The 26,635-nt window shown below is 34.3% G+C and overlaps 2 protein-coding genes across 2 annotated transcripts; one reads left to right on the top strand and one right to left on the bottom strand.

Moving 5' to 3' along the window:
• The first annotated feature begins 2,493 nt into the window (after window positions 1–2,493).
• On the top strand, window positions 2,494–7,908 carry pcna (proliferating cell nuclear antigen). The gene is made up of 6 exons (XM_056467239.1): window positions 2,494–2,923; window positions 3,408–3,505; window positions 3,938–4,005; window positions 4,565–4,759; window positions 6,167–6,290; window positions 7,422–7,908. Exons 1-6 carry the CDS (start codon window positions 2,703–2,705, stop codon window positions 7,496–7,498), a joined length of 783 nt encoding a protein of 260 aa, XP_056323214.1. The 5' UTR covers window positions 2,494–2,702; the 3' UTR covers window positions 7,499–7,908.
• A 7,707-nt stretch (window positions 7,909–15,615) lies between these two features.
• On the bottom strand, window positions 15,616–25,658 carry LOC130236572 (GTPase IMAP family member 8). The gene is made up of 6 exons (XM_056467301.1): window positions 25,575–25,658; window positions 23,129–23,729; window positions 22,685–22,761; window positions 22,480–22,506; window positions 18,143–18,728; window positions 15,616–17,040 (listed from the first exon to the last, which is right to left on the bottom strand). The coding sequence occupies exons 1-6, from the start codon at window positions 25,582–25,584 to the stop codon at window positions 16,359–16,361; spliced, it is 1,983 nt and encodes a 660-aa protein (XP_056323276.1). The 5' UTR covers window positions 25,585–25,658; the 3' UTR covers window positions 15,616–16,358.
• Window positions 25,659–26,635: the final 977 nt, after the last annotated feature.

Genomic DNA, 26,635 nt, shown 5'->3' with positions numbered 1-26,635 from the left:
TTATGATTTATTGTTCTATCTCATTAGTAATTTCCTCAATAACTTGTTAATGCTAGAGATGTTGATCTATTTTTCCTGAAACCTTACTGCTCATCAGCTAAAAGGTTGTGCGTTTCTTTGAAATTTTTAAGCTTTTCAACAAAGAGTGTTTCCATAATTTTTAAAAAAACTGAGAACTGTTATATTTTATATCAGGCATGGGCAAAAATACATTGACATGTATTTTAAAAATAAAATACCTCCTTTTTAGGTGTGTCAAAATAAACTACAAAATACAGCAGCCACAGTATCAAGTATCAAAATAAAATACTGTATTTTTGTATTTTAAAAATCCTACAAAATACTTTTACGAGTAAGCATGAACCTTCTTTGCAAATCTTCCATGAATAAGCCTATTTGATCAATCCCTTCACTGTTAAATGTGAAGTAAACAATATTTGATAGCAACAGCTTTTCTATGAGCAAGTTTTATCTATAATATCTAGAATTTTTTTACTTGTTTCTTTTTTTATTCATTTAGTAATTTTTTGGACAAATTTTACACTGAAAGCCCTGTTCAATGCAGATAATGAGTTAGTGTAACGGAGGCCAGCTAGCGAAGTAAACCTCACTCCTCTGACCTCAAAAGGTGCTCTAGCGACAGACGCTAGAGGCCATGGTCTTTAGCCCCCTTGTCGGAGCAACCGACTCCCATGCGGAAGGTTGCCGGTTTAATCCCAGCTCAGAGCGGGTTGAGTGGTGTAGGACCGGTGCCGTGACCTGGATGGGAGTGAGGTTTAGGAGGGTGAGTGTAACGGAGGCCAGCTAGTAAGTGCTGTGCAGTTAAACCTCACTCCCTACCTCAAAATGTGCTCTAGCGACAGACACTAGAGGCCATGATCTTTAGCCTCCTTGTTAGAGCAACCGACTCCCATGCGGAAGGTCACCGGTTCGATTCCAGCTCAGAACGGGTTGGGTGGTGTAGGACCGGCAGGGTTACATTAATATATAGTACTATATCTGTTGATTATGTTTCTACCTTCATATATATATATAACTGTTTTTTTCACAATTGAACTTAATTTGCATATAATTTCTTCAATGCACAATATAAAAATATGATATCTCAAAATGACTTAAAATGGAGTTATCAATTTTTGCTAATAAACTCTTTTCATATATATATATATATATATATATATATATATATATATATATATATATATATATATATATATATATATATATATATATATATATATATATATATACTGCTGATTTCGTTTAACCCAAGTCAGGTGTTTTTACTCCAAGCATTGACCCCCTTCTTCAATATAAATAAATTTTCTGTTGTAATCTCAAGTCTAGGCAAATAACTGACAAAGCTCCAATCAGAGGCTTCATTTTTATAATATCATCGTGTACTGCATGTACTGTACTTCTATTTTAAAATATTTTGAAACTACAAAATACAAGACTAAACTAAACTATTTTGATACAAAATATGAAGCCATTTTGATCAACCCTATCAAATACAAACTACAAAATACTATTTTGTGTTTGAAATACCTCTGAAGTACTTGTGTCATAAATACTGCCCATCCCTGGTTACTGTTTTTACATTACTGTGATGGTTGCATGGGTTTAGGGTTGGGGTAGCCATTACCATTAACAAATACAATTACGGATAACTTAATAATAAATAACATAAATAATTCTCGCACTTGCGACCGCAGCTGTATCCCTTCTAGCAACAACACAGTTATGTGTTACACAAACAAAAGAAGGGATAAGGTTGCGGATACTTGAGCATGCGCACATCAGTATAGTAATATAATATGATTTTTGTGACACTGAACAACAATAATTAATATTTTACGTCACAGTGACGGGTCGATTTCGGGTTTGGGTAGGGTAGACGTAATTAAAACGCATTATAATGGGTATTCATGAATATTATAAATATTTGTCGTTAACTGCAGACTGCAGCTGTATCCCTTCCAACAAACACACTGTTTTGTGTTGCACAAACATAAGAAGGGATACAGTTGCGGATACTTGGGCATGCGCACATCAACATAGCATGATTTTTGTGACACTGAACAATTCACGTTTTACGTTACTGTGACGAGTTGATTTAGGGTTTAAGTAGGATTATACGTTATTAAAACGCATAATAATAAGTATTCATAAATGTTATAAATATTTCTCGTTTACTGCAGACCGCAGCTGTATCCAGCTGTAATATAGCAAGATTTTTGTGACACTGAACAACAATAATTAATATTCTACGTCACAGTGACGGATCGATTTAGGATTTGGGTAGGGGTAGAGGTTAATAAAACGCATTGTAATGGGTATTTATAAGTTTTATAAATAATTCTTAACTTCTGACAAAATGGCGCCCTCTTTTGGTCAGTGTCCGCAGTTCCGTCTACGTTCCTGCCAGGAGGAGTCAAACGTCAGAGGAAATGACGAAGGCAACAGTGGGTCAGTTAAACAAAATCCCAGCGAAAGCGCGCGCAGTTACATTCAGAGCCTCGCCAGAACAGCAGATAGCCGCACCGGTGCCTCCTTTGCGTTAGTATCTGCTAAATTCTAGGATAGTTTAGGATCCTGCTTCACTGTGCTGGAAAACAAGCAGTTAACCAGGCCGCAGCTTGTGTCGTAACAGGATTAGATAACTTCAGTTCCTCCTACTCTTAAACTAAGAAAGCAGCACAATGTTTGAGGCACGTCTGGTTCAGGGATCTATCCTTAAAAAGGTTCTGGAGGCTCTGAAAGACCTCATCACCGAAGCCTGCTGGGATGTGAGCTCCTCGGGTATCTCTCTGCAGAGTATGGACTCCTCTCATGTGTCTCTGGTGCAGCTGACGCTCCGGAGCGACGGGTTCGACTCTTACCGCTGCGACAGAAACCTTGCCATGGGGGTCAATCTGAGCAGGTAAAATCACTGGCAAAATCAAGCGCATTTTGTGTTATTTGACTTGTAATTACTTGGCGAGTTGAGTTTGGACATGTCTGCGCATGCCCGGGGCTGCGCCTTTACACAGCAGCGCGCCATTTTTTTAGACGATAAAGTTACTAAAGTGTTTTATTTACATTAGCTGTTATTAAAGTACGTCGTTTAATAGTTGTGTTTTAAATAGGCTATCAGTTTAATTTGGCGCGCAGAGTTTCCTGCATTCGTCCCACTCTCTGCTGACCGTGACGTCACTTGCGCGCGCTTAAGCTTGTTGGCGGGAAAGAAAAGCCGGGTTGCTGAATGACAACATGGCTTAGGTGTTAGACAAAGAAAACCTGCTTAGACACTTTTTGTGCATTCCTTGGTTGTTTCGATTGTAAATGGGAAGTCATTTTATGCTCAATATGGTGCTTTTCTACCTGAAGTGAAAGTGTTTTAATTAATATTGATTTTATTTTTCTAGCATGTCGAAGATTCTGAAGTGTGCTGGAAATGAAGACATCATCACACTCAGAGCTGAAGACAATGCTGACGCTTTGGCACTGGTCTTTGAAACGCTCAGTAAGTTAACTTTCTGTTTTTAAAACTAGGAATAGCAATACTTTTGATAGTGTATAATTACAAAGCATTTATTTTTTATTATGAATTTAATCTATTTTATGTAGTATTTTATTATTGATTTGTCAACACAAATTACCTGTTGAAAACATGGGCTTTTGGTCTAAATTAAGCATTAAATTTAAGGTAAATACTTAAATAATGCTTAAATAGTATGGTACTTTTCTAATTTGATCAAAATGTGTTTCTCTAAAAATGTAAGAATGTAATTCACATTGAAACTGGAGCCATTTTTGTGGTTCATAATGTAGCCTCAAAAGATAAGCTTTTAGAATGTTTTTTCTTTGTCATGTTATTAACTTACTATGAAACCAAAAATAATTAGGCTTCGCTAGAGGGCTAAAAACCCATACTAATATTTAAATGTCATTTCAGATCAAGAGAAAGTGTCTGACTATGAGATGAAACTGATGGATCTGGATGTGGAGCAGCTTGGCATTCCAGTAAGACTTTATTATAACATGGTGTCTGCAGGGGTTGTCAGATATTAAAGTTGACAAATCAGTTTAGAGAAATTTAAGGATCTTAAATTATAAAAAAAAACCTAAATGCTATTTTACAGGGTATTGATTTATCATTTTATAATTATATAATCTGTAGTTGTGCTAAAGTTTGCCTAAATTTAATCTGTGGATGTTTGGGGTGCTGTGTGGTTTATGAAATCCATAAAATCCTGCTGGATTTGACATCACACTGCTTTGTTTACTGCAGTAATCAAAGTAAGCCCATTTTTCCTGCTGTTCTATAAGCGCCACCTGTTGGGATTAGCATTTTTATTCAGTACATGAACGTTTTAGTTTAGTATTAGTTTCTTACAATCAGTATTTAGTAAATATACTAGAAGTTAAAGTGTCGCCAATGTTGCCAGTTGAAACCTAAAATGGCGATGAAGTTTTATTGTATGGAAACAGTCTTGAAAGGTGTTGAATTTCCCTGTTTATATTTCTGAAATGATCATGCATATTTGTCTGCAATGATTATGTTTTACTCTCTTCCCCTCAGGAGCAGGAATACAGCTGTGTGGTGAAGATGCCATCGGGTGAGTTTGCCCGCATCTGCAGGGATCTGTCACAGATTGGTGACGCTGTCATGATCTCGTGTGCTAAGGATGGTGTGAAGTTCTCTGCCAGTGGAGAGCTGGGCACAGGCAACATCAAGCTCTCACAGACCAGCAATGTCGACAAGGAGGATGAAGCGGTAACATACTATTCATTTAGGGCTGCACAATACTGGAAAAATATGCTATTTATTTTTATGATTATACATTTCCTTAAATAATCATAAAATCATTCAGACTTAAATTTCAGTCAAGGTGCAAACATTTAGTTTTAAAAACACAATTAGTGGAGATCTCGGCAGATATTCTGACTGAATTGCTGTTGTCTTTATACTTTTTAGCTCTGGTTTCACCTTTGGGCCGCTCCAGCCAATAGCAAAACAGCAACTACTAAGGAGGCGGGGCTATAGATAGTAAAGGCCTCAATCTGATTGATCAAATTTATGTAATAAGCAGCTTCATTTTTATTTAGCATCTTTAAAAGTAGTATCTCAAAGCACTTTACAGACATAAATGTGCATGAGTAAAAGATACTTACAGGATGAATTAAAAATAAATAATTTAAAACGCATAAAATGATAAATCTAAAAAGCTGTAAGTGATTTAATACTTATCAGGGATTTTATCAGAGGGTAAAGAGTTCCACAATTTAGGTGGCAATGCATACATTAACAGGGTGTCCGTGGGATCTTCAGTCTTAAATAAATAATAATTTTAGGTCTTAAAGTCTTTAAGTTCACTGAAATATGTTTTAAATAATTTTAAATGGGTATTAATTTTCCTCTGTCCATGCAAAGCCACCCAATCAGGCCGACATCCATCCAATCACCAACAATCCATTTTAATAAAATCTGGGAAAGAAAACTGAAAACTATTACACAATCTCTCATGATAATAACAGCAATATATCACTTTATTTTTCATTCATACAAAAACTATTTACAGAAGGGTGAGTAGACCTAATATTTATAAATAGGCATGAAACGTAAGGTTTTACAACAGAAACAAATTAGATTTAATAGAAGTTATACTAAATTTGGACCACAGGCTAACGTGTGTATATATATATATATATATATATATATATATATATATATATATATATATATATATATATATATATACACACACATATATACATATTTGAATATTTATGTAATTGCCTCCACGATAAACGTAAAGTGTATACAACTAGAGTTTCCTTGTTTTGACACATTGAAGTATGTCGCTAAGAAATATCTTTTTTTTTCTGGCAAGCTAAAAAAAATCCATTGGCCCAGCCAGGCCATTAGAGAAAATCCTTAGTGTTTAGCTCAGTCTAAATTTTAATTCATAATGGTTTTAAAAAGGTCTTAAATTCCTTAATTTGACTTGATGAAACCCTGAATAAATGTGTTTAAGTAATCTGCAATGTGCATGTTGCATATACTATCACGATATCGATTCCTTATTGCAGTATATTGTTCAGCCCTTCTGTTAACATTGAGATATTAATCAAGAAAATGGTATATTATGAAGGAGAATGATGAGATTTGTTTTCTTCACAGGTAACAATTGAGATGAATGAGCCAGTGCAGCTCATTTTTGCATTGAACTACCTGAACTTCTTCACCAAAGCCACTCCTCTGTCCAAGACGGTCACACTTAGCATGTCCGCAGATATTCCACTAGGTAAAAATCCTTGCATATTAGGGTTAAGCTACATGACATTAATGTAAGATCATGATACAAGTAATTTAGTATCCCGTTAACTATATATAGTACCATTTCGGTATTTCAGAAATTTACTCATTCATATGTGATCATATTTTTCACTCTATTTAAAACTTCAGGGCAATGTCGGGCATGTTTGGTTAATGTAAAATGAATATATAAAACACTTGTCCAACATAAAAAATAATATTGCTAAATATAATGTACACGTTGTACATTAGAGATTGCAACTATCATGTTATGTGAATTTTTCATGTATTTGTTAACGCAGAAATGTGAATGAAATGTCGCCCTCTGGTGGTCAGTGGCTGTAGTTAACAATTTAAAGTTATCAATATTTCCTTGCGACGCTGGTATTCATGTTTGTCTGCATCAGTGTAATATTGTGCTGATAAATTATATCAAACTATTACCATAAACCATGCATTATGTAACATCACGATAGAATGTAAACGGGTAAAAATAAATAGGTTAAAGTCTTTGTATATTAGGGCTGAGCTACATGACACGTATGCTAGATCATGACATAAGTAATGTAATATATCGATATAGTACCATTTCAGTATTTCAGAAACGTACTCATTCATGTGTGATATTTTTCACTTTATTTAAAACTTCAGGGCAATGTCGGGCATGTTTGGTTAATGTAAAATAAATATTAATAAAATAAACACTTTTTCTAAGCTAATGATTAGATGTCCAACATAATAATATCGGTAAATAAAATGTAAACATTGTACTTTTAAAGATTGCAACTCGTGTGTGTGAATTTGTTTTTTTACGTATTTGTAAACAACACAGGAATGCGTATGAAATGTCGCCCTCTTGTGGTCAGTGGCAGTAGTTCACAATTTTGAATTTAATACTTAATATTATCTTGCGATGTTTGTCTGCCTTCGGGTAATATTGTGCTCATAAATTATATTTTTAATAAGTATTACTGTAAACCATGTATTTTTTTTAACTTAACTATAGTGTAAATAAGAAATTAGACTTGTCCGTATTGTCATATTACACACCTATAATTAATAGCCTTTTGTTTTAAAGTAATTTGAAGCGGTTTAATTAATTGTGATTTCTTCTTTACAGTGGTTGAGTACAAGATTGCAGACATGGGACATGTCAAATATTACCTGGCACCCAAGATCGATGAGGAATCCTCCTAAGTCCATGTAGACTGAAGTCTGTCATCTGTGGGATTTCATTCTGCGTCTCAGAAGTTATCGCATAGATGTTTTGGGAAAATGCATTTTATCACTCAGTGTCTGCTGTGGTTTCCAGTTCAATGGATTCACAATTGTGACCCTCTAAAGCCATTACATATCATTGGCAGAAATGCGGGCGCACTTATTAAACGATGGTAGTTTGGGCCTTAGCTTTACCAGGCGCTCCGTGAGCTGAATCTAGAGTGCTCTCATGTACAGACTCCACATTCAGTCTTGTTTTTTCCTCTATGCCTCTTTGTCCATTTCAGGTTTTGTCCAACTGCTCATTCCAATGTGTAGATAATTGTCTGTAAATATGCTAATTGGACACCGTTCATCCAGTCAACCCTTAATAAAACCTTTTGTATCGATGGCTTGCTTTTGTCTGTTTTTCAGGTCATATGATGCTTGATTTTAATTGGTTATTAAACAACTTCAACTGGTTATAATTAATGTTGGACAAATGCATATGAACTGTTGCCCTCTTGTGGTTGGTGGCTGTAGCTTGCAGTGTTTACATATCTAGATTTTTTGCATCTCTTATCTCAATGTGCTATCCTTGTCTCAGGTTTTGTCCAGCTACTCATCCCAATGTGTAGATAATTGCAAGTACGGTAATTGATTTTACTTTTATACTCTTAATTAATCATTAAACTAAACGCAGTTCGTAAAGTTGCTGGCTTGACATGACAAACTCAACAGATGAAATGTCGCCCTCTTGTGGTAAGTGGCTGTAGTTGTGTTTACAGATTATAGAACCTCACGTTACACTGTATGGTTAATATGTGAAACTGCCACACTTGCACATATGTTTTGGTCTTGTATAAAGCTTAATTGCTTTTGGCACACTATTTTTAAAACTATATCTGTTTTTTTGTGTATATCTATCTCCCCTTGCCCACTGATTGCCATTTTTGGAATTTTGCCTACGTCATATAACCTTACAAAAATACAATCTGATTGCATAGCTTTTATTGTGCTCCTAGCCAAACGACTAATATTGCTTAGGTGGAAGGATCAGAAACCTCCAACCCCAACACAGTGGATCCGTGATGTCTTCTTTGTAAAGTTGGAAAAAAATTACACCGTCTAGAGGTTCATCTAACCAGTTTAAGAAAATTTGGGACCCATTTAGGAAATATATCCAAGAACATGTTTTATTGTCAACTACAGACCAAGTCCTTGTTCCAGCAAATTGATTTTCTTTCTTTCCTAAGTGCAAAGTAGAGTGTATTGTGTGCTTCAGATTCTACATTTGTAGTTTTTGTTAAACCACATTATTATTATTATTATTTACCTTTTTATTTGTTGGTATGTTTTTTTTTTTCCTCATTGTATGTGCTTAAGTTGATACTATTTATACTTTTTAGAAATATTTTGTTGTGTCTTTTTTTTTTTTTTACTGTAATTTGCCATAAAAGTCATAAATGAAAAAAAAAATTATGTGAAACTGAAAGATACTTTAAGTATGATAATGCGAAACCTACATTAAACAAATCCTACATCAAACTCAAATCCAGTTAGTAAATTGCTGGATTGACAAGACAAACTCAACACATGAAATGATGCCCTCTTGTGGCCAGTGGCTGTAGTTCATATTTCAGAGTTTTTAATATTTACAGATTATAGAACTTTGTTACACTATGGTTACCTAAATTATGATTGTTTTGTCTTTAGCTTTACCGGGTACTAAATCTAGGGTAATAGACCCAACTATTAGCCTTATTTTCTCAATGCATTGTTCTTGTCTCAACAGATTTTGACCAACTACTCATTCCAATGTGTAGATAATTGCAAATATGGTAGTCAATATTTACTGCCTAATGAATTATGAAACCAATCAAATTGAGTTATTACATTGCTAGTTTAACGCGACAGACTCAACAGATGAAATGTCGCCCTCTTGTGGTAAGTGGCTGTAGTTCACATTTCAGAGTTTTCATTATTTAATGTTTACAGATTATAAAGCTTCACGGTATACTATGTTAATGCTTTAAACTGATAGACACTTTAATTTTAAGTTTGATTCTTCTATCTTTGCCAGGCACTGAACATATCTTAACTGTCAGCCTTGATTTCTCAGTGTGCTCGATGTCTCAATAGGTTTTGCTCAACTGCTCATCCCTTTGTCAACGATTGTAAAAATGCTAATTGATGTTTCCTTGTATCATTTTTAATTAATCATTAAACACTAAATCAAATCCAGAATATTTTATGCCCACACACCAAAGAAACTTTTTGAAGTTTTGGGAGATGCATCAGAGAAGAGAGCCTTGGATCTACCAGTTCAAGCAGACATTTCATCTGGTGAGACAATCCTGCATAACAGCTCTGTTTTAATCCCAATTTGTAGCATTTCACCTTTGATATGAGGGGCTTGTTTTGAGATGAATTATTGTGTATTTTCTGTTTGATATAAAGACAGCCTTGGAGATCCCGCTTTGGAGAGGGTGCTTTAACAACTCAGCCAGCTATCATTTCTTCACTGCCATACAGATTGTGCAGCAAGATGGTTCGGCCCTCATACCAGGAGGAAAAACAAGAATTAGTTGATTTGCGACTTCTAGGTGCATTATTTATGACAATAAATTTTGGACATTATTTAATTTATGTGTGTGTACTTGTATTTCGTTCAGTACTTAGAGGAGGAGGAGCAACAGAGACAGAACCCTCTTGTCCTGCTGCTTGGGGATGAACTAAACTGCTCTCAGGCGATTGTTATTGTGGCAGGAGTGCCACTAAATTTATGGATTTAAATAAAGCGGTAATAAAAGCGGTGTATTTTTTATTTACAAATAAAGATGACTACTACTACTACTATAATAAGAATAATTTATTATTATATAGTGGTAAAGCCACTTTTTGGCAAAATAACCCAACAAATTAGTTATTTTTCTAACCCAAATTGTTGGGTTAACCTTATCAACCCAATGGATTGGGTTAAAATAACCCAACAGAAGTTCGGTGCCAAATTGACCCAACTATGGGTTACCTGTTGGGTTAATATTAACCCAATTGTTTTAAGCGAGTATATATATATATATATATATATATATATATATATATATATATATATATATATATATATATATATATATATATATATATATATATATATATATAATATAACTTTATTTTTTTTAACTATTTTACTTTTTCTCCAAGTGTATATAATTTATAGATTACTAGTGTAAGACAATATCAGCATTCGGTACATACTTTCAGTATTACCTTTGCTTGAACAGACCCAATCTAATCCTGTTTACATGAAATAAACCTGCTCCCTTGCAGGTTTAAGCTACCAGAACTGTTGCTATGACAACAACTCTCGGATGAGTTTTGAAGAACGAAATGATCCTGGATCGTGTCAAATCGTCAACAAGAGTGAAGCTGCGGTCACACTGGAGTTTTCTCCCCATAGACTTCCATTCATACGCACGTGAACGTGTCAGACCGGAAACGCAAGGTCGTGCGTCAAGTTTCGCAGTTCGCTGTGGTGCAAAGTCCAAGCTTGGTGAACTCTGACCTGCGAAATCGCATCATATGATTGCTCCACTACTCATCACCAAGTGTCCATAATTGATGGTGCAAAATTGCTGTTTACCTATTTAAGTTTAATTTTCGAACGAACCACCCCCCATGGCAAAAAGGTCCAGAATGTGTCCCTTTAATTAATTTATGTAATGTAACATTTTATAATATATTTATTATATAATAAATATGTATTTATATTTAAAATATATTGTAATAAAGTGTAATTTTAAATAACTCTGGTCAGTCATTTGAATCCCATAGAGCCTCAAAGCCACAATAATTTGACGCGAGTCACGTGACATAACCCACTAACTGAGTGGTAACCTTTACAGTCTATGGTGGTAACATTTGAATCTTTGATGCGACATCCATACTGAGTAACGCTGTGGATCAAAAATAGCAAGAAAGCCAGTAAAGACAGGCAGCGGCGTCATTATCGCCAAACGTTACTTACAGTACTTCCAAACAGATGAAAGTCTGTTCCTATCCATGAGGTTCTAGGCTAACTGGCCGCATTAGCCGGGACATCCTGTATATTTATTGACTTGTCCAGTACATGACCTCCCTTTCCCTATCTTTGCCATTATTTTTAAAATAACTTTCCGACGAAGGCTTTAATGCCAAGCGGAGTCCTCAGCCATCACGTCTGTGTTTTTGAAGCTGTTTGCTCACTTCATTCGTTTTATTTGAAGAATTGAAGAATTCATTATTATCGTTTTATAATAATAATAATAATAATTATTATTATTATTATGTTTTAATTCTTATTTTTTATTGAAATGGCCAAATTGTGTACAGTTTGTTTTTTTGTCTAATAAATGACAGTAGGCTACAGGTTTTTTTTACTTTAAAACTTTAACAGATTGCTATTTTTTCTAATGATATATGATGTAATAAATTTGTATCTTAAAAAAAGTCTTGTTTTAATTTTTCTGTACTGCAAATTTTTAGGAAATATTTTTAGTACATCAAAAAGTGTGGTTATGATGACATCTGATTAGCTAGTCCAGCAAAAAAAAGGGAAAAGTACTGCTTAAAATGTCACTAAAACGCAGTATTTAAATCTCATAGTTAAATGGAAACTGAGGCGTATAACTGCAAAAAAAAGTCCACTTTTGAGAAAAATAGAACCATCCCTTTCACCAGGCTAGCTACGGGCCTGAGTTAATAATTTGCTGGTTTGACTCAACAAAGACCTGAAATGTCGCCATCTTGTGGTCAGTGCCTGTAGTTCACATTTCAGAGTGTTCAATATTTACCAATTATAAAACTTCACGATGCACTCTATGGTTAATACTTTAAGTTGATAGATACCTAAATTATTATAGTTTAGCTTTATTATAGCTTTAGGCTACCAGGCACGGGACTTTCAGCCTAGTTTTCTCTTAACCCTTAATACATTTTCGTGTCATGTGGCTTGCTTCTGTTTGTTTCCGAGTTCATAAGGTGCTTGGTGTTTATAAGACCTAAATCTAAGCACCCTAATGTAAGTATAAATATATCTGTTATATAAAAATGATTACATAACTAAACAGAAACCAGTGTTTCTTTGGTGCCGTTCGGGGCAAGCGAACAGTGTTTTTTCCGTACTGCCTGACAATTTAACATTTTGATTGGTTCATCATAGCCATGTGGGCGGGGCAAAACCACGTGTCTTAATCAACCTAGCCTGGCAAACATTTGTGTTTGAAGGAGATGTTTTTAGGTTCATCAGTTGTAAAATGGTTGCAGGCCTGCTGAATTGGATGAATGTTTGTACTGTGAAGATCCCCAAAGGAGTCACTGAAAAGGTGTGTGAGGGGATTTTACCACAGATTCATGTTTAGGGTTTCTTTTAAATTAAATATTTCCTTCTTTCCAACACAATAACCAGTAGGCAAGTGTTCTTCAAGTGCTATAGTTGTTCAAAGCATCACTTGTGTTAAATACAGGTGTATGTCAGAAACATTCTGAATTAGGCAAATGTTAACTCAAAGCATAAATATTAGCTACACACACACACATACAAACATGCATGCTTCTAGAGACTGGTCACTTTTAGTTCTGTCTACATACAAACAGCTCAATATCTCCCAAGATAACGCAGTCTTTGATGTCTTTCTGCTTCTTTTTCTGATTATTTTCAGCCTTTCCCTTCATGCCATCATTTAAATCCAGGAGTTTTTCTCTCGATGATGGTTCTGCTGGATTGGATGAATGTTTGCACTTTAAAGATGTGTTGTGGAGATCCCCAAACGATTCATTGCAGAGGTATGTGTGGCGATTTTTACCACAAAGACATATTCAGGGTTTAATTACTTTGTTATTTAAATAAAATATTTTCTTCTTTTCAATACAATAAACAACAGGCAAGTGTTGTTCAAGTGCTATAGTTGTTCAAAGCGTCATTTGTGTTAAATACAGGTGTATATATGCAGTAGTCAACATTCAAAGTGAATCAAAAATGTTTTAAAAAACTGTCAAGACAAGATAGAGGTAAAGTTGGTTATATATTCACACATTCAGTCTGTCTCATTAATAATATAATCTCAGAAAAGTATTAATTGTAAATTCAAAATAGGGAAATCATATTAGCAGCCAACAACCATCAAAGTACAGCATTGTTCAAAACAACATTAGCACTATTTAATTGAATGTGAAGTCATACTTGCATGTGATTTCAGTCCGAATATTCAAATACCATGGTAAACAATGTATGGTGCTGTCACTGAACGAACGTGTGAATATAAAACTTTACCTCAATCAAGACAAGAATGGCTGTTCAATAGTTTTAGGACAACTTTGATGAAAGGTGATGATCCACTTTAAATGTTGACTACTGTATATACTGTATGATCATTCTGAATTTGGCATATGTTAATTCAAAGCATTAGCTACACACACATATATTTATTTAGAGACCGTTTGGTCCCTTTTAGTTTTGTCTACATACAAACAGCTCAATACTTCACTAGATAATGCAGTCTTTGATGTACTTATTAGGGCTGGACATGGACGATCATCAAAAAATAATCGAAATCGTCATTCGGAAGCTATAGTTGATCTAATTTTTCCAAGTCAGTTTATTCAATTACTTACCTTGCTTACCTCTGTTTGTTACTTTGCACTACATTGACAATAATTGGAAGCTGCGCCAGAGATGCCTTGAGATGGCATGTTTCGGTTACATTAAAATGATCATTTAAATTAAAACATTTGTTTACAGAAGATGCAAGACATGCCCTGTTTGAAATGTTATTTACAGGATATGCAAGAGTTATTATTTACAAGAGATACTGCTTATTTTCTACTTTTAACATGAAAACTGGTGAAAATAATTAGTTTTGTTTCTAAAAGTGCGAGTTATTTATTGTCACTTATTTATAAGAAAACATTCACTGTTCGTTTTAGGCAATGTGTGTTTTAATTTCAGTTGTTCGATGTTAATGTTCAATAAATAGTTGTACATAGTAGATCGTGTGTGTTTCCTTCAATTATTTTAAAATCATGTAAGGTGCATTAAAAAAATTCCATTGTAATATATGAGCATATTTACTGTACAAAACCTGTCAGTAAACTTTGAAATAAATAAAATAACCGTTCATTAATCATAATTGAGTGATTTTAGGCCACATTTCTCAGCCCTAGTGCTTATGCTTTGTTTTCTGATTATTTTCAGAATTTCACTGCCTGCCAACAATCAAATCCTGGAGTTTTTCACTTGATGATGGTCCTGCTGGATTGGATAAATGTTTGAGCTGTGAAGATCCCCAACAGAATCATTGCAAAGGTATGTGCGGCGATTTTACCAGTCATACTCAGGGTTTATTTGTTATTTAAATTAAATATTTCCTCCTTTCCAATACAATAACCAGCAGACAAGGGTTATTCAAGTGCTATAGTTGTTCAAAGTGTTGTTTGTCTAAGATACTGGTGTACAGTTGAAGTCAGAATTATTAGCCCCCCTGTTTATTTTTTTTCCCCAATTTCTGTTTAATGGAGAGAAGATTTTTTTAACACATTTCTGGTTTATTTTATCTTTGCCATGATGACAGTAAATAATATTTGACTAGATAATTTTCAAGACACTTCTATACAGCTTAAAGTGACATTTAAAGGGTTAACTAGGCAAGTTAGGGTAATTAGGCAAGTTATTGTAAAACAATGGTTTGTTCTGTAGACTATCAAAGAAATATAGAGCTTAACCCTTTAACTACCCCACCAACAAAAAATGTTTGGATTGCATTTCTTATGTCCTAATGTCACTAGTTAACACACTCAATGCATTTTTAACACATCTCATAATTTTAAAAATATCAGCCTCTACCAAATGGTTGATATGTTGGTTTATGGTAAAAGCACTGGACTTAATACATATAAAAATCTGCAAATATGAAGTGTAAGACCAATTTATCTAAAAAAATATTGAATTTTTTTTTTTAATACTAAATCATCCTGTTTTTTTTTAAGTATGCCAGGTTCTCATTTAACACGTTTCTTGTGTTTTTAAAAATATATATATATTATTATTTTTTTAACATTAAAACCAAAATCAAGTATAGTAGTGTTGATTAGATTTTTTTTTTTTATAAACCATCAATGCTGTGTGTAAGCCCAAAGACTATAGAATACACAACACATGTCATTCGTGTCTTTTTGAATGGGGAAAAGTTTAATGGTCAATATGGTGAATAAAGACCCCGCCTTCTCGTACAAGAGGTAATCATCGATCGCTATATGGCGAATAAAGCCTGCCTTCTAGTACAGGAGCCAATCATCGATCGTTATAGACTGACAATACTTCAGGGGAGGGTCTCAGACCAGACGTGAGTTTCTGCAGATTTTGTGTGATTTGGATGTTTAGAAATGAAACTAAAGACAGTTGTCGTTTAATTTTATTGGTGATTCCTAATATGAAATTCAATGGTAAGTTTGGCAGGCAGTTTTGGAGAATTTGATGTTTCTCCATTCAGACAGAATGCCTGTAAGGTGTTTCAAAAACGGCTGCCGAGTGAAATGTCTTGTCTTAAAGGGACTTTGGTAAGCCAAAGTATTTAAAAAATATATTTTAAAAAGAAAAAAAATATTCAAAAGGGGGCCAATAATTTTGACTTCAACTGTGTGTGTATGTGTGTGTGTGTGTGTGTGTGTGTATGTATGTATATATATATATATCTATATCTCCTTCTTAATTTGGCAAATGTTAGTTCAAAGCATAAATATTAGCTACACATGGATATGTATACATCTACTTCTAGAAACTAGGTGGTCCCTTTTAGTTTTGTCTTCATTCAAACAGCTCATTATCTCACAAGATATCACAATTGTCTTTGTCCTTATGCTTCTTTTTGGGATAATTTTCTGCATTTCCCTGCATGCTTACAATTAAATTTAGCAGTTTTTTCACTTGATGATGGTTCTTGTCATTGTTGTTAAACGCGTGACACCTTGAATGACAGGATTTGACCAGTTCCTGAAGTTCTTGGTCACTGCCACTGATGTAATCTGGTAAAGACTTGTCTCTTAGCTTCTCTTTGCCAGTGAAAAGAATCACTATTTTTGAAGTCACGTCTTCACCAAACGCTTTCTTCAAATTTGGTAGAACCTCTCTCTCGCCCTCAGTGAAACGTCCCAGCTGCATGACCAGCAAATACACATCAGGCCCAGGCTGAGCGAGGTCCTTGCACCTCTTTATCTGGTCTTCCTGGTCTGTAAGGTCTTCGTTAAAGAAATCTGGGGTGTCTATAACCGTCATGATCTTCTCAAAAACAACCGCCCTTACCTTTTGACACTCTGTTGTTACTGGCACAGAACTGGCATGCGAGGTAAAAGCTTGCTTTTTTAGGATGGTATTTCCTGTAGCACTCTTTCCGCTTCCTGTCTGTCCCAGCAGAACGATGGTCAAGTCTTTCTGGAGATGCTCCTTAATTGATGGCTGTGGTTGCACTGCTTGTAAAGCATTCTCATGCTTTCTGAAACTGTCTGGGCCTCTGCAAACAAAAGAGGGATTGTTGTATATTGTTATATAAAATTAATTAAACTCCTGCTGCCCATAAATAACCAGTGTTGGGAATTATTAGTTAGAAAGTTACACTTATTACATTTTCTATCTAAGGGATAGTAATCTAAGGGATTGCTTTTAATTTTTAAGTTATGTATTTATTTACAGTTACTTTTGCTTGCTTAAATATTGTACATAAATTCAGCAGTTCTGTATGAATCAATTTATAGGAGAAAGGTAAGTGTATTTTTTGTTATGCAAATATATTTAGCAGAATTCAAGAAGACTTAAACTTATCTAAAGATGAAGTTTATCAAGGCAAATGCATGCTTGAGGGGAAAAATTAAACAAGAAATTAGTTAATAACAATATATGGTACAAATTTAAAGAAGTACAGTAATATCTCTTTTTGTTATTCAGATATTTTGCATAATTAAAACTAATGAAGGAAAGATTTATCTGGCAATTGTATGTTTGAATAAAATTAAATGTCCTGTTTGACTCAAATTTAAGTAATTAGTTCAGTTCTAATTGTCTGTGCTGTGGATTTTTAGGATTAAGTCAAGTAATTAAATTACGTATTGAGCAACTAAGTTACTTTTCAGACAAAGTAATTAGGAAAGTAATTTCAATAAAATTTTAATGATTTAATTAATATAGGGCTAATTACAGGGCTTGTATATTTATATTTATATACAAATATATAAGCCCTGTAATTAGCCCTATACTAATTACATCATTAAAAGATAAACTAATCATGGCAAAGATCGTCATCGTCAAAGATATAATAAATCAGTTATTAGAGATGAGTTATTAAAACTGTTATGTTTAGAAATGTGTTGGAAAAGTCTTCTCTCCGTTAAACAGAAATTGGGGAAAACTAAACAGGGAGGTAATAATTCAAGGGGGCTAATAATTCTGACTTAATCTGTATGTTTTTTTTATGCGCATTTTCAAAATTTATGCGCATCTTGGCTTTTCCATCAACTGATTTATGCGCTTATCTAAAATGCGCATAAAAATAGTTGGATGGAAACGTAGCTTTTGACATCCATTCATTAGATCAGTTCTAAATTAGTGTATAAACCCACCTTTCTCTGTCCAATGCAGATTTTTGGTAATTCCCCAAGCTTTCTGTGTGTCTCTTCAGCTCTCTGATTAATTCAGCACTCTTCATTTCTCTGTTGTAATTACACTTCCGTCCTCCGCACTCTTTTAGGATTGCTTGGTATTGGCTTTTAAAGGAAATATGTTTGTCCATTGAGCTAGAGGCTGACTTCTTTTCAACCATCACAATCGTGTTTTCCACCATCTTCTCTCCAAGCTTCTTCTTTAGTTCACTAAACATCTCCATGTCTTGTGAAGACAGATGTTTGCCACGGAGAATTAGGAGGAAAACGCGTGGCCCTGTGTATGTAGGCTTCAGCTCTTCCATAGCGGCAGCTTCTGCATCGCACCAAACAGATTTATGAAAAAGGTCTGGAGTGTTGATAATACACACCTTCTGACCATCAATAATATGCACAATCCTCTCACAAGTGTCTTTAGTTTGGAAATGTGGTCTGTCCAGAATCGTGTTCCCAATGCGAACCTTCTTTGTGCTATCGTTTCCCAGCAGGACCACTGTCGTCATTCCAGTCATTTGTTCATTTCCAGATGTCCGGATGGATTGTTGTACTGTTAATTAAGACAGTTTGCAAAATATTTAAAAAACGTACATCTTTTACAACTTGTCATATATTTAGTAATGCACTGTCTAATGGATATTTAAACATTGCAAGATGCCATTACTGCTCACTTAAAGCAGGGGTGTCAAACTCAGTTCCTGGAGGCCCACAGCCCTGCATAGTTTAGTTGCAACACTGCTTCAACGCACATACCTGTAGGTTTAAACAAGCCTGTAGGACTCAATTAATTTGATCAGGTGTGTTTAATTAGAGTTGGAACTAAACCGTGCAGAGCTGCGGCCCTCCAGGAACTGAGTTTGACACCTGTGACTTAAAGGGATAGCTCTCCCAAATATGACTTAAGTGGTTCTAAACTTTTAGGAGTTTCTTTCTTCTCTTAAACACATGCAAAAGAAGATATTTTGGAGAATGTTGGAAACTGACAGCCACTAGCTTTGTTTCCATCCAAAAATGCGAATGAACTTTATGCGCACAACTGGATTATCGCATAAAAGACGTTTGAATAAAGCAGCGCTTCCATCCAACAAAGTCAAAGCGAACAAAATCATCATATACTGATTAACTGGCGCCAAATATCAACAGTAAAAACTGAATTTGCTGCAGTAGGAGAAGCTGTGTCAATATTTTTTTCATCTAATAAATGGCTTGTGCCTCAGAAGGCAATCCTGACACGCAGTGAACGCGCGGTGGCGTTTGAAGGTGTCAGAAGCGGAGCACAGACTCTATTGATTCTGGAGGTCATTAATAATATAATAACACTAATACTTAAACGGTAAGGCGTTTTAGAATGACCAAGACAACAGTTCAGATCGTTTACAGTGTGCTCAGCCTGCTGGTTTGTCCATTCATACAAATTTTCATCATCACATGATCTCTTATAACAAAAATCACATGGCCTTTTTTTAATGCGCATACTGAAATTTGTGCGGTAAGTGTTTCCATCGTAGTTTATGCGCATCTTTTCTTATCGAATAAAAAGTTTATCATACTCAGTTATGCGCATACGTTTTTTATGCGCATTTTCAAAATTTATGCGCATTATATCATGGCATTTCCATCAACCGATTTTTAGATTAGTATTTAAAGCAGGGGTTCTCAACCTTTTTCACTTCGGGGCTCACTTTTTTCTCCAATCAATTTTTGAAGACCCACCTGCCTGAAGTTTTCTCTGAAATGTTTGTATTAAATGCTCATTTAAACCTTTATTTATTAACAAATATAGATAGATAGATAGATAGATAGATAGATAGATAGATAGATAGATAGATAGATAGATAGATAGATAGATAGATAGATAGATAGACATATATAAATAATACATTTGTTGTGCCTTCTATTGTTTTTTAGCATTTTGTAAATAAATATAGAATTTAATTTGTATATGTGTGTATACTCGCACATATATACATTTATTTATTTAATTTTTTATAAACACAGGTTCAAAGAGAACTACAGGTCAACAGAGAGTTTGCAAAAGACCAGCTTCTGCTTTAATCTGGACTGACTGAATATCTACTATTAAATATCTACTATTCAAAAATATACAGACAAATGTAAAATACAGTAAAACACCCTAAATCTGTTGAAACGGTTGAGTTTGCAGCTGGATATTATTGGGAGATCGCTGACTGGAACAGTGAACAGCTCTGCCAGAGCACGTCTGAAGCTCATATGCAAGCTTATTTGACATTCTGTGGCAGAAACACTATTGAGCCTCGCTAGTATGGAATAAAATCACTGTCATTAAGATTTTGTGCGTAAATAAAATTCACGCATCCGTAATTATAAAATCGTAAAGGAAAACGGAGCGTACTCGTAATTTTACGAGGCTACAATTTCAAAATCTGCGATTAGAACAGACACAGATACGACATTTTGTTTTTCTGTTTGTTTATGACTGATAAATTTACGATTGGTGTACTTTACAAACACGAATTACAGTTTCACCACGGACACGAAGACCTGATTACGAGTACGAATCAAACAGCGAGACTTCACGGTCAAAATTACGTCACCGCTTCCACAGGCATTAATAAACAAGGGAGAGTCATCGATCAAAACGGCGCGCCTGCTGGACGTTCGAGCTTACACACACCGTCTCAGATAAGATTTCTGTTATTCCCTCTTTGAGAAATGTCCGTCATGAGCTGTAATAAAGGTTGAGACTCAATGAGGTCCTATTTCGCTGTGTTTCTTGGAAATTTTACAGAATCAAAATGAAGAATGGGCCGAGGATAGAGAGCTAACATAATGTCAGTTAACGTTACAGGCAGCGAGCGCAGAGTCTCTCAGTGAATCACTTAACTGTAACATGACATATGTTGATTAAGTCACCTATTTTAACTGTTTAAATAACTCTCAAATACTGTAAGATCACCAGAGAACACAAATTAAATTAGACAGATTTATCCAGTATAGGTAGATAAAACAAAGAAAAGTTTTACTCTTATCAATTAATTAACTTTAAATAAACCAGAATAAGCTAAATATAATGTGGTAATTAAACAATCACCAATATAGAACAAACACACACGGAAAGAGAGAAACACACCGAATAGTATACGGCTAAATAGTAATATAAATGTTTATGGTAATAGTTTATTAATTATAGTAATACAATATAATGTAACTAATAGTTTAATCAAGTAATATAACAAACAGATAATAACAAATAACATAACAAACATTTATATCAATAGTTACTAATACCTTACTTTGTACAAATTTAAAGATAATATAAATATATATATCTGATCATATCATCCCCTCTCCATACATCAATGAGGAGCTTAATTATTCAGCTTTCAGATGAGATACAGGTCTCTATCCTCGGCCCGTTCTTAATTTTGATTCAGTAAAATGTCCAAGAAACACAGCGAAATAGGACCTCATTGAGTCTCAACCTTTATTACAGCTCATGACGGACATTTCTCAAAGAGGGAATAACAGAAATCTTATCTGAGACGGTGTGTGTAAGCTCGAACGTCCAGCAGGCGCGCCGTTTTGATCGATGACTCTCGCTTGTTTATTAATGCCTGTGGAAGCGGTGACGTAATTTTGACAGTGAAGTCTCGCTGTTTGATTCGTACTCGTAATCAGGTCTTCGTGTCCGTGGTGAAACTGTAATTCGTGTTTGTAAAGTACACCCATCGTAAATTTATCAGTCATAAACAAACAGAAAAACAAAATGTCGTATCTGTGTCTGTTCTAATCGCAGATTTTGAAATTGTAGCCTCGTAAAATTACGAGTACGCTCCGTTTTCCTTTACGATTTTATATTTACGGATGCGTGAATTTTATTTACGCACGAAATCTTAATGACAGTGATTTTATTCCATACTCTAGACCCTCCTGTATGGGCGCGTATCCGTTATAAAACACTCACAGGACATTAATTTGGACAACTATGTGGATATATTAAATAGTTCACACAAAAATACACAGACTTTTACTTCACACATAGTTTGTGAATGAACAGACTTGCATGCTAGTTGCAGAAGCGATCATGAGGCTGTTTTTGTAGAGTTTGAAGTAATCGATCAGAGAACAGGTGAAAGTGCATTACTTGGATCATTTTAATGTAGCATATTATTAATGAAATCCAAAAATTATAGTATAATATGGAGAGTTTATTTTAAGCTATCTCGCGGCCCACCTGCAGGAATCGCTGATTTAAAAAATATTTACAAATGTCATGATTGTTTTTTTTATCATTCACACAAACCTTGTAAATAGCTTACCTTGTTGCAGATGCGTCAGTGGGGTTTCTGTAAGTCAACATTTCAAACAGAAAATATAAATCATAGCATTGTTTTTCATACTAATGTGTATTCTGAGAATATGATTTGTTTAGACTGTAAAATGCAGCAATAAAACAGCATGCTGGTGTTATCATACTCAAATGACAGACACAGTTAGCTGACTGAGAATCTGTAAGATATTTACCTTTGCTTTTTTCAGCCTCCCATGATACAGGTGATGCTGGCTTCATTTCTTGATATGGATTAATTTCTTCATAAATCCTATATGGAATTTAGATGTAGTTAGTCTTAAAAGGATTTGTAGATTAAGAAAAAGGATTGTTCACCCTGTCGTCATTTAGACACCCTTTACTTTTTCCAAAGCGGTTTAATCTTCTTTCTTCTGTTGAACACAAAAGAATAATGCAAAAAAAACCCTGTAACCATTCACTTCCATACTAGGAGAAACAAATAATATGGAAGCCAATGGTTACAGGTTTCCAGCTTTCTTCAAAATATCATCTTCAGTGTTCAACAAAATAAACTCTTAATGGTTTGTGACCACTTGAATGTGAGTAAATAGTGAGTAAATGTAAACTTTCGGGGTGAACTATCCCTTTTTAAATTGATTTAACCACTACGTTCTTACCTATTAGCACCATATGGGGGGATTCTTGCGTCATAATCATTTTTCTTGCGTATTGACTCCCATTGTTCCATGATCTGTTTGATCAGCTCATTACCTTTTGCATTTCTTATCCGGTTGTACACACACAATCTCCGTCCACAGTCCACTAGTAGTTTTTTCAGATTCGCATCAGCTTGGAGAAATACCACTCCAGATTGGATTTCTTGATTGCTAACAAATACTACAATCCCATTTTCCACCATTTTCTCACCAAATATCACTTTCAGCTGGGTGAACATCTCCATCTCTTCGTCTGAAAGCTGTTTGTCTTTTATTATCAGAAGAAACGCGCGCCGACCCGAATAATGCATTCGAATTTCCTTCATATTTTCAGTTGCGTCCTTTGGGTTTTGTTTATGAAAATGGTCTGGAGTGTTGATGATGCAGATATTATAGCCATCCACTGTTCCTGTGTTTCTAGCGCATTTGTCATTTCCAGCAGTGAAAACTTCGGTGTTTAGCATGATGTTCCCTATCATTGACTTGTCATTGCTGTTCTTTCCCAGCAGCACCATAGTAATCTTGTCACCTTTGCCAGGTTGCTCCCATTTTGTGCTCTCCACTATAATAGATCAGAAGAATAATTTATAGTTTTCAATTCTCAAGAGTTTTGGACAAGGTTATTATAGTTTTGGAGTTTGTATTTGATACTATTTATAAGTTTGCTAGGCATTTCAGTTTAGTTTTAGTTTGCTTCATTTAATGGTTTTGTTAATTGTTAAATGTTAATTTGTGAACATTTCTTTTTCATTTCTATGTATTTACTTGTAGTACGCTCAAAATATTTTTTAACTTGTTCAAACTAAATTTAAATGAGCTGAAACAACACAATTCTTGAGATTTCATTGGGACAACTTTAATTTTTTTGTTCAATCCATATAAATTTGTTAAGTGTTGAGTTAACTTAATAGATTTGTGTTGGTACAACATGAATGAATTGTGTTTAACTCTGCATTTTTTCACAGTGTTTTTCTAGTTGAGCAGTTTTAAAGAGATAGTTCACCCCAAAATTGAAAATGTGCTTGCTGTTTACTCTCCGTCAAGTTTTAAATCTTTATAAGTTTATTTCTTCTGTTGAACAATAAAGATGATATTTTGAAGACAGCTGGGAACCTGTAAGCATTGACTTCATAGTAGGAAACACACATACTATGGATGTCAATGGTTACAGGTTTTCAACATTTTTCAGAATATCTTCTTTTGTGTTCAACAAAACTATGAAACTTAAACTGGTTTGGAACAAGTCAAGTGTTGGTAAATAATAACAAAATTACAATTTTTGGGTGAACTGTCCTTTTAAGAGAAGTGTCGACCAAAGCAAAATGTAATGTTTGTGCAACCATCTCTCTTAACTCTTGTGCAAAACTCTTAGTAATAAAATAAAACAATTGTTTGAACAAACATTGAATCCATACAATTGCAATGAACAAAAGTAAAAATGATGAAGAATTGACAAACTACTTCATATTAATGATTACGCTGCACTGAAAATAACGATTAATGTGTTGAATTTAAACAACATATTATATTTAGGAGTGTTCAATTTAATTTGTTTAAATTCATCCCAAATAAATAGTTTACAACGACTTTAACTTAAACATTTAGTAAATCCAAGGTAAAAGTAAATCCTCTTTGAATCATTTTGTTCAGTGTGTGTGTATATGTAAAAAAACATGCGTAGTTTACATTTTGTGACAGATTGCAAAAAGAGAGAACACATTAAGAAAATATATGAAAAGTTCAGATGCATGAGCATTTTTTTCTCAACCTCTTATGTTTGTTCAGTTATTTTATATTAAAATCGGTGAAAATAACCCGCTCTTTGCCATAAAAGTAAAATTACTTTACTGAATCAAGACATGGGAGCCTGATAAAAATGCTAAGAAAATTCCACATGGCACTTCGGAGTTTTGCATCTAAATTCTTATTTTTTTGTATATAAATCATGTGCCTGACATTAAACCGCGTTTATTTCTCTATAAACTGTTGAAGGTCAGATTTTGCACAATATAATGAGTCCTTTATGATTTTAAAACCATTTTTGTTTCTTATTTTAATTCAGTTAATTTAGTTTTCAGTTGTTTATAAAACTGAGCTAAACTGAACTTAAACGCTACAATCTGAACTACACTGCTCCAATTTACTATGACCTTTTATGTGAAGCTGCTTTGACACAATCTACATTGTAAAAGCGCTATACAAATAAAGGTGAATTGAACTTTAATTGCAAATCTCAATTCTTTATGATTCAAAGGAATTCCTGTTGTAATCTTGTCATTATTTTCACAAATCGAGTGGAGAATGTCAGATATAGCTCATCATGACTGATAATTGCAGTCAAAATGCTAAAATGTCTCAATTATAATGAAGCGAATTGAAAAACAAATAGTCAAAGCTGGTTACTTACATTGTGACATGTTGAGTTGAATCAGGAATAAACAGAATCCAATGCTGATCAGAGTGAGAACTCTTAAATGTGTCTTTGACACTAGAAAGTACAGTCATGAGTTAATGAAAGAGAAAATTGACTTGTTCTAAATGAAGGAAAGAAGGGCTTGTCAGAAATCTGGAAGAACACGTCGAGTCACTAGTCCTCTAGATAACAGATGCCTCCTTTTTCCTCCAACTGCATTTCATATTCTTTAGAATCTATGTTTTAATGTGTAAAATGAAGCAGTCTATACACTTTTAATACACTTTCTTTGTACTCTGTTTTACATTGAACTGTTTTCCCTGAACATCAACAACGACATTTTTGTACCATGATTTACAGAAGACATCCTTTAATATATTTTCAATGGATACTCTGAAGATTTGGTTATAATTTACTCAACTTTCACTTGATTAAAAAAAGATACATCCAAGAATGGTACACTTCCATTTGTTTTTCCTACTATAGATGACCTTAATTACCCTTTTTAAGCTTTTTCAAATGATGTATTTAATATTGCTTTAATACTCAATACTTTGAAATGCAAAGTTTTGGAACCGCTTGAGGATGAGTAAATGGATGACTTCATATATTTGACAAGCAGGAGACAGGAGTGCAGAATCTGTGCCTGGAGTTCCTCAAGGATCAATTTTGGGCCCTATCCTGTTTAGTTTGTACATAAATGACCTCCTACAAGTCTGTCCTTTTATTAGTATTCAAATGACGACATTGTTTTATAAATGTATGCAAAAAAACATACAACAGGCACTTAACCGAGGCATTGGTACATGTTTCTTATTGGTTGTGTAACTCATGTCCTAATTTAGATATAAAAGTAAAGTAAAATGTTTTGAATGGGGTTTTTACCCCCAAAAGTGACCCATCATCTTGATGTATTTTTTAAAGGGGAAAAGCTCTGGGTTGTCTCTAATTTAAATATTTAGGATTTTAGATTCTCTGTTGACATACTAAAATTGTTCAATATAATTTAACCAACTTTAGGCCTTGTTTGACAATAGAAGCATCAAAACTATTAT

The sequence above is a fragment of the Danio aesculapii genome, chromosome 10, assembly GCF_903798145.1.
Source record: "Danio aesculapii chromosome 10, fDanAes4.1, whole genome shotgun sequence".
Classification (NCBI taxonomy): domain Eukaryota; kingdom Metazoa; phylum Chordata; class Actinopteri; order Cypriniformes; family Danionidae; genus Danio; species Danio aesculapii.
Note: the sequence above shows the minus strand (reverse complement) of the source record. Positions and strands in the feature narration are given on the sequence as shown.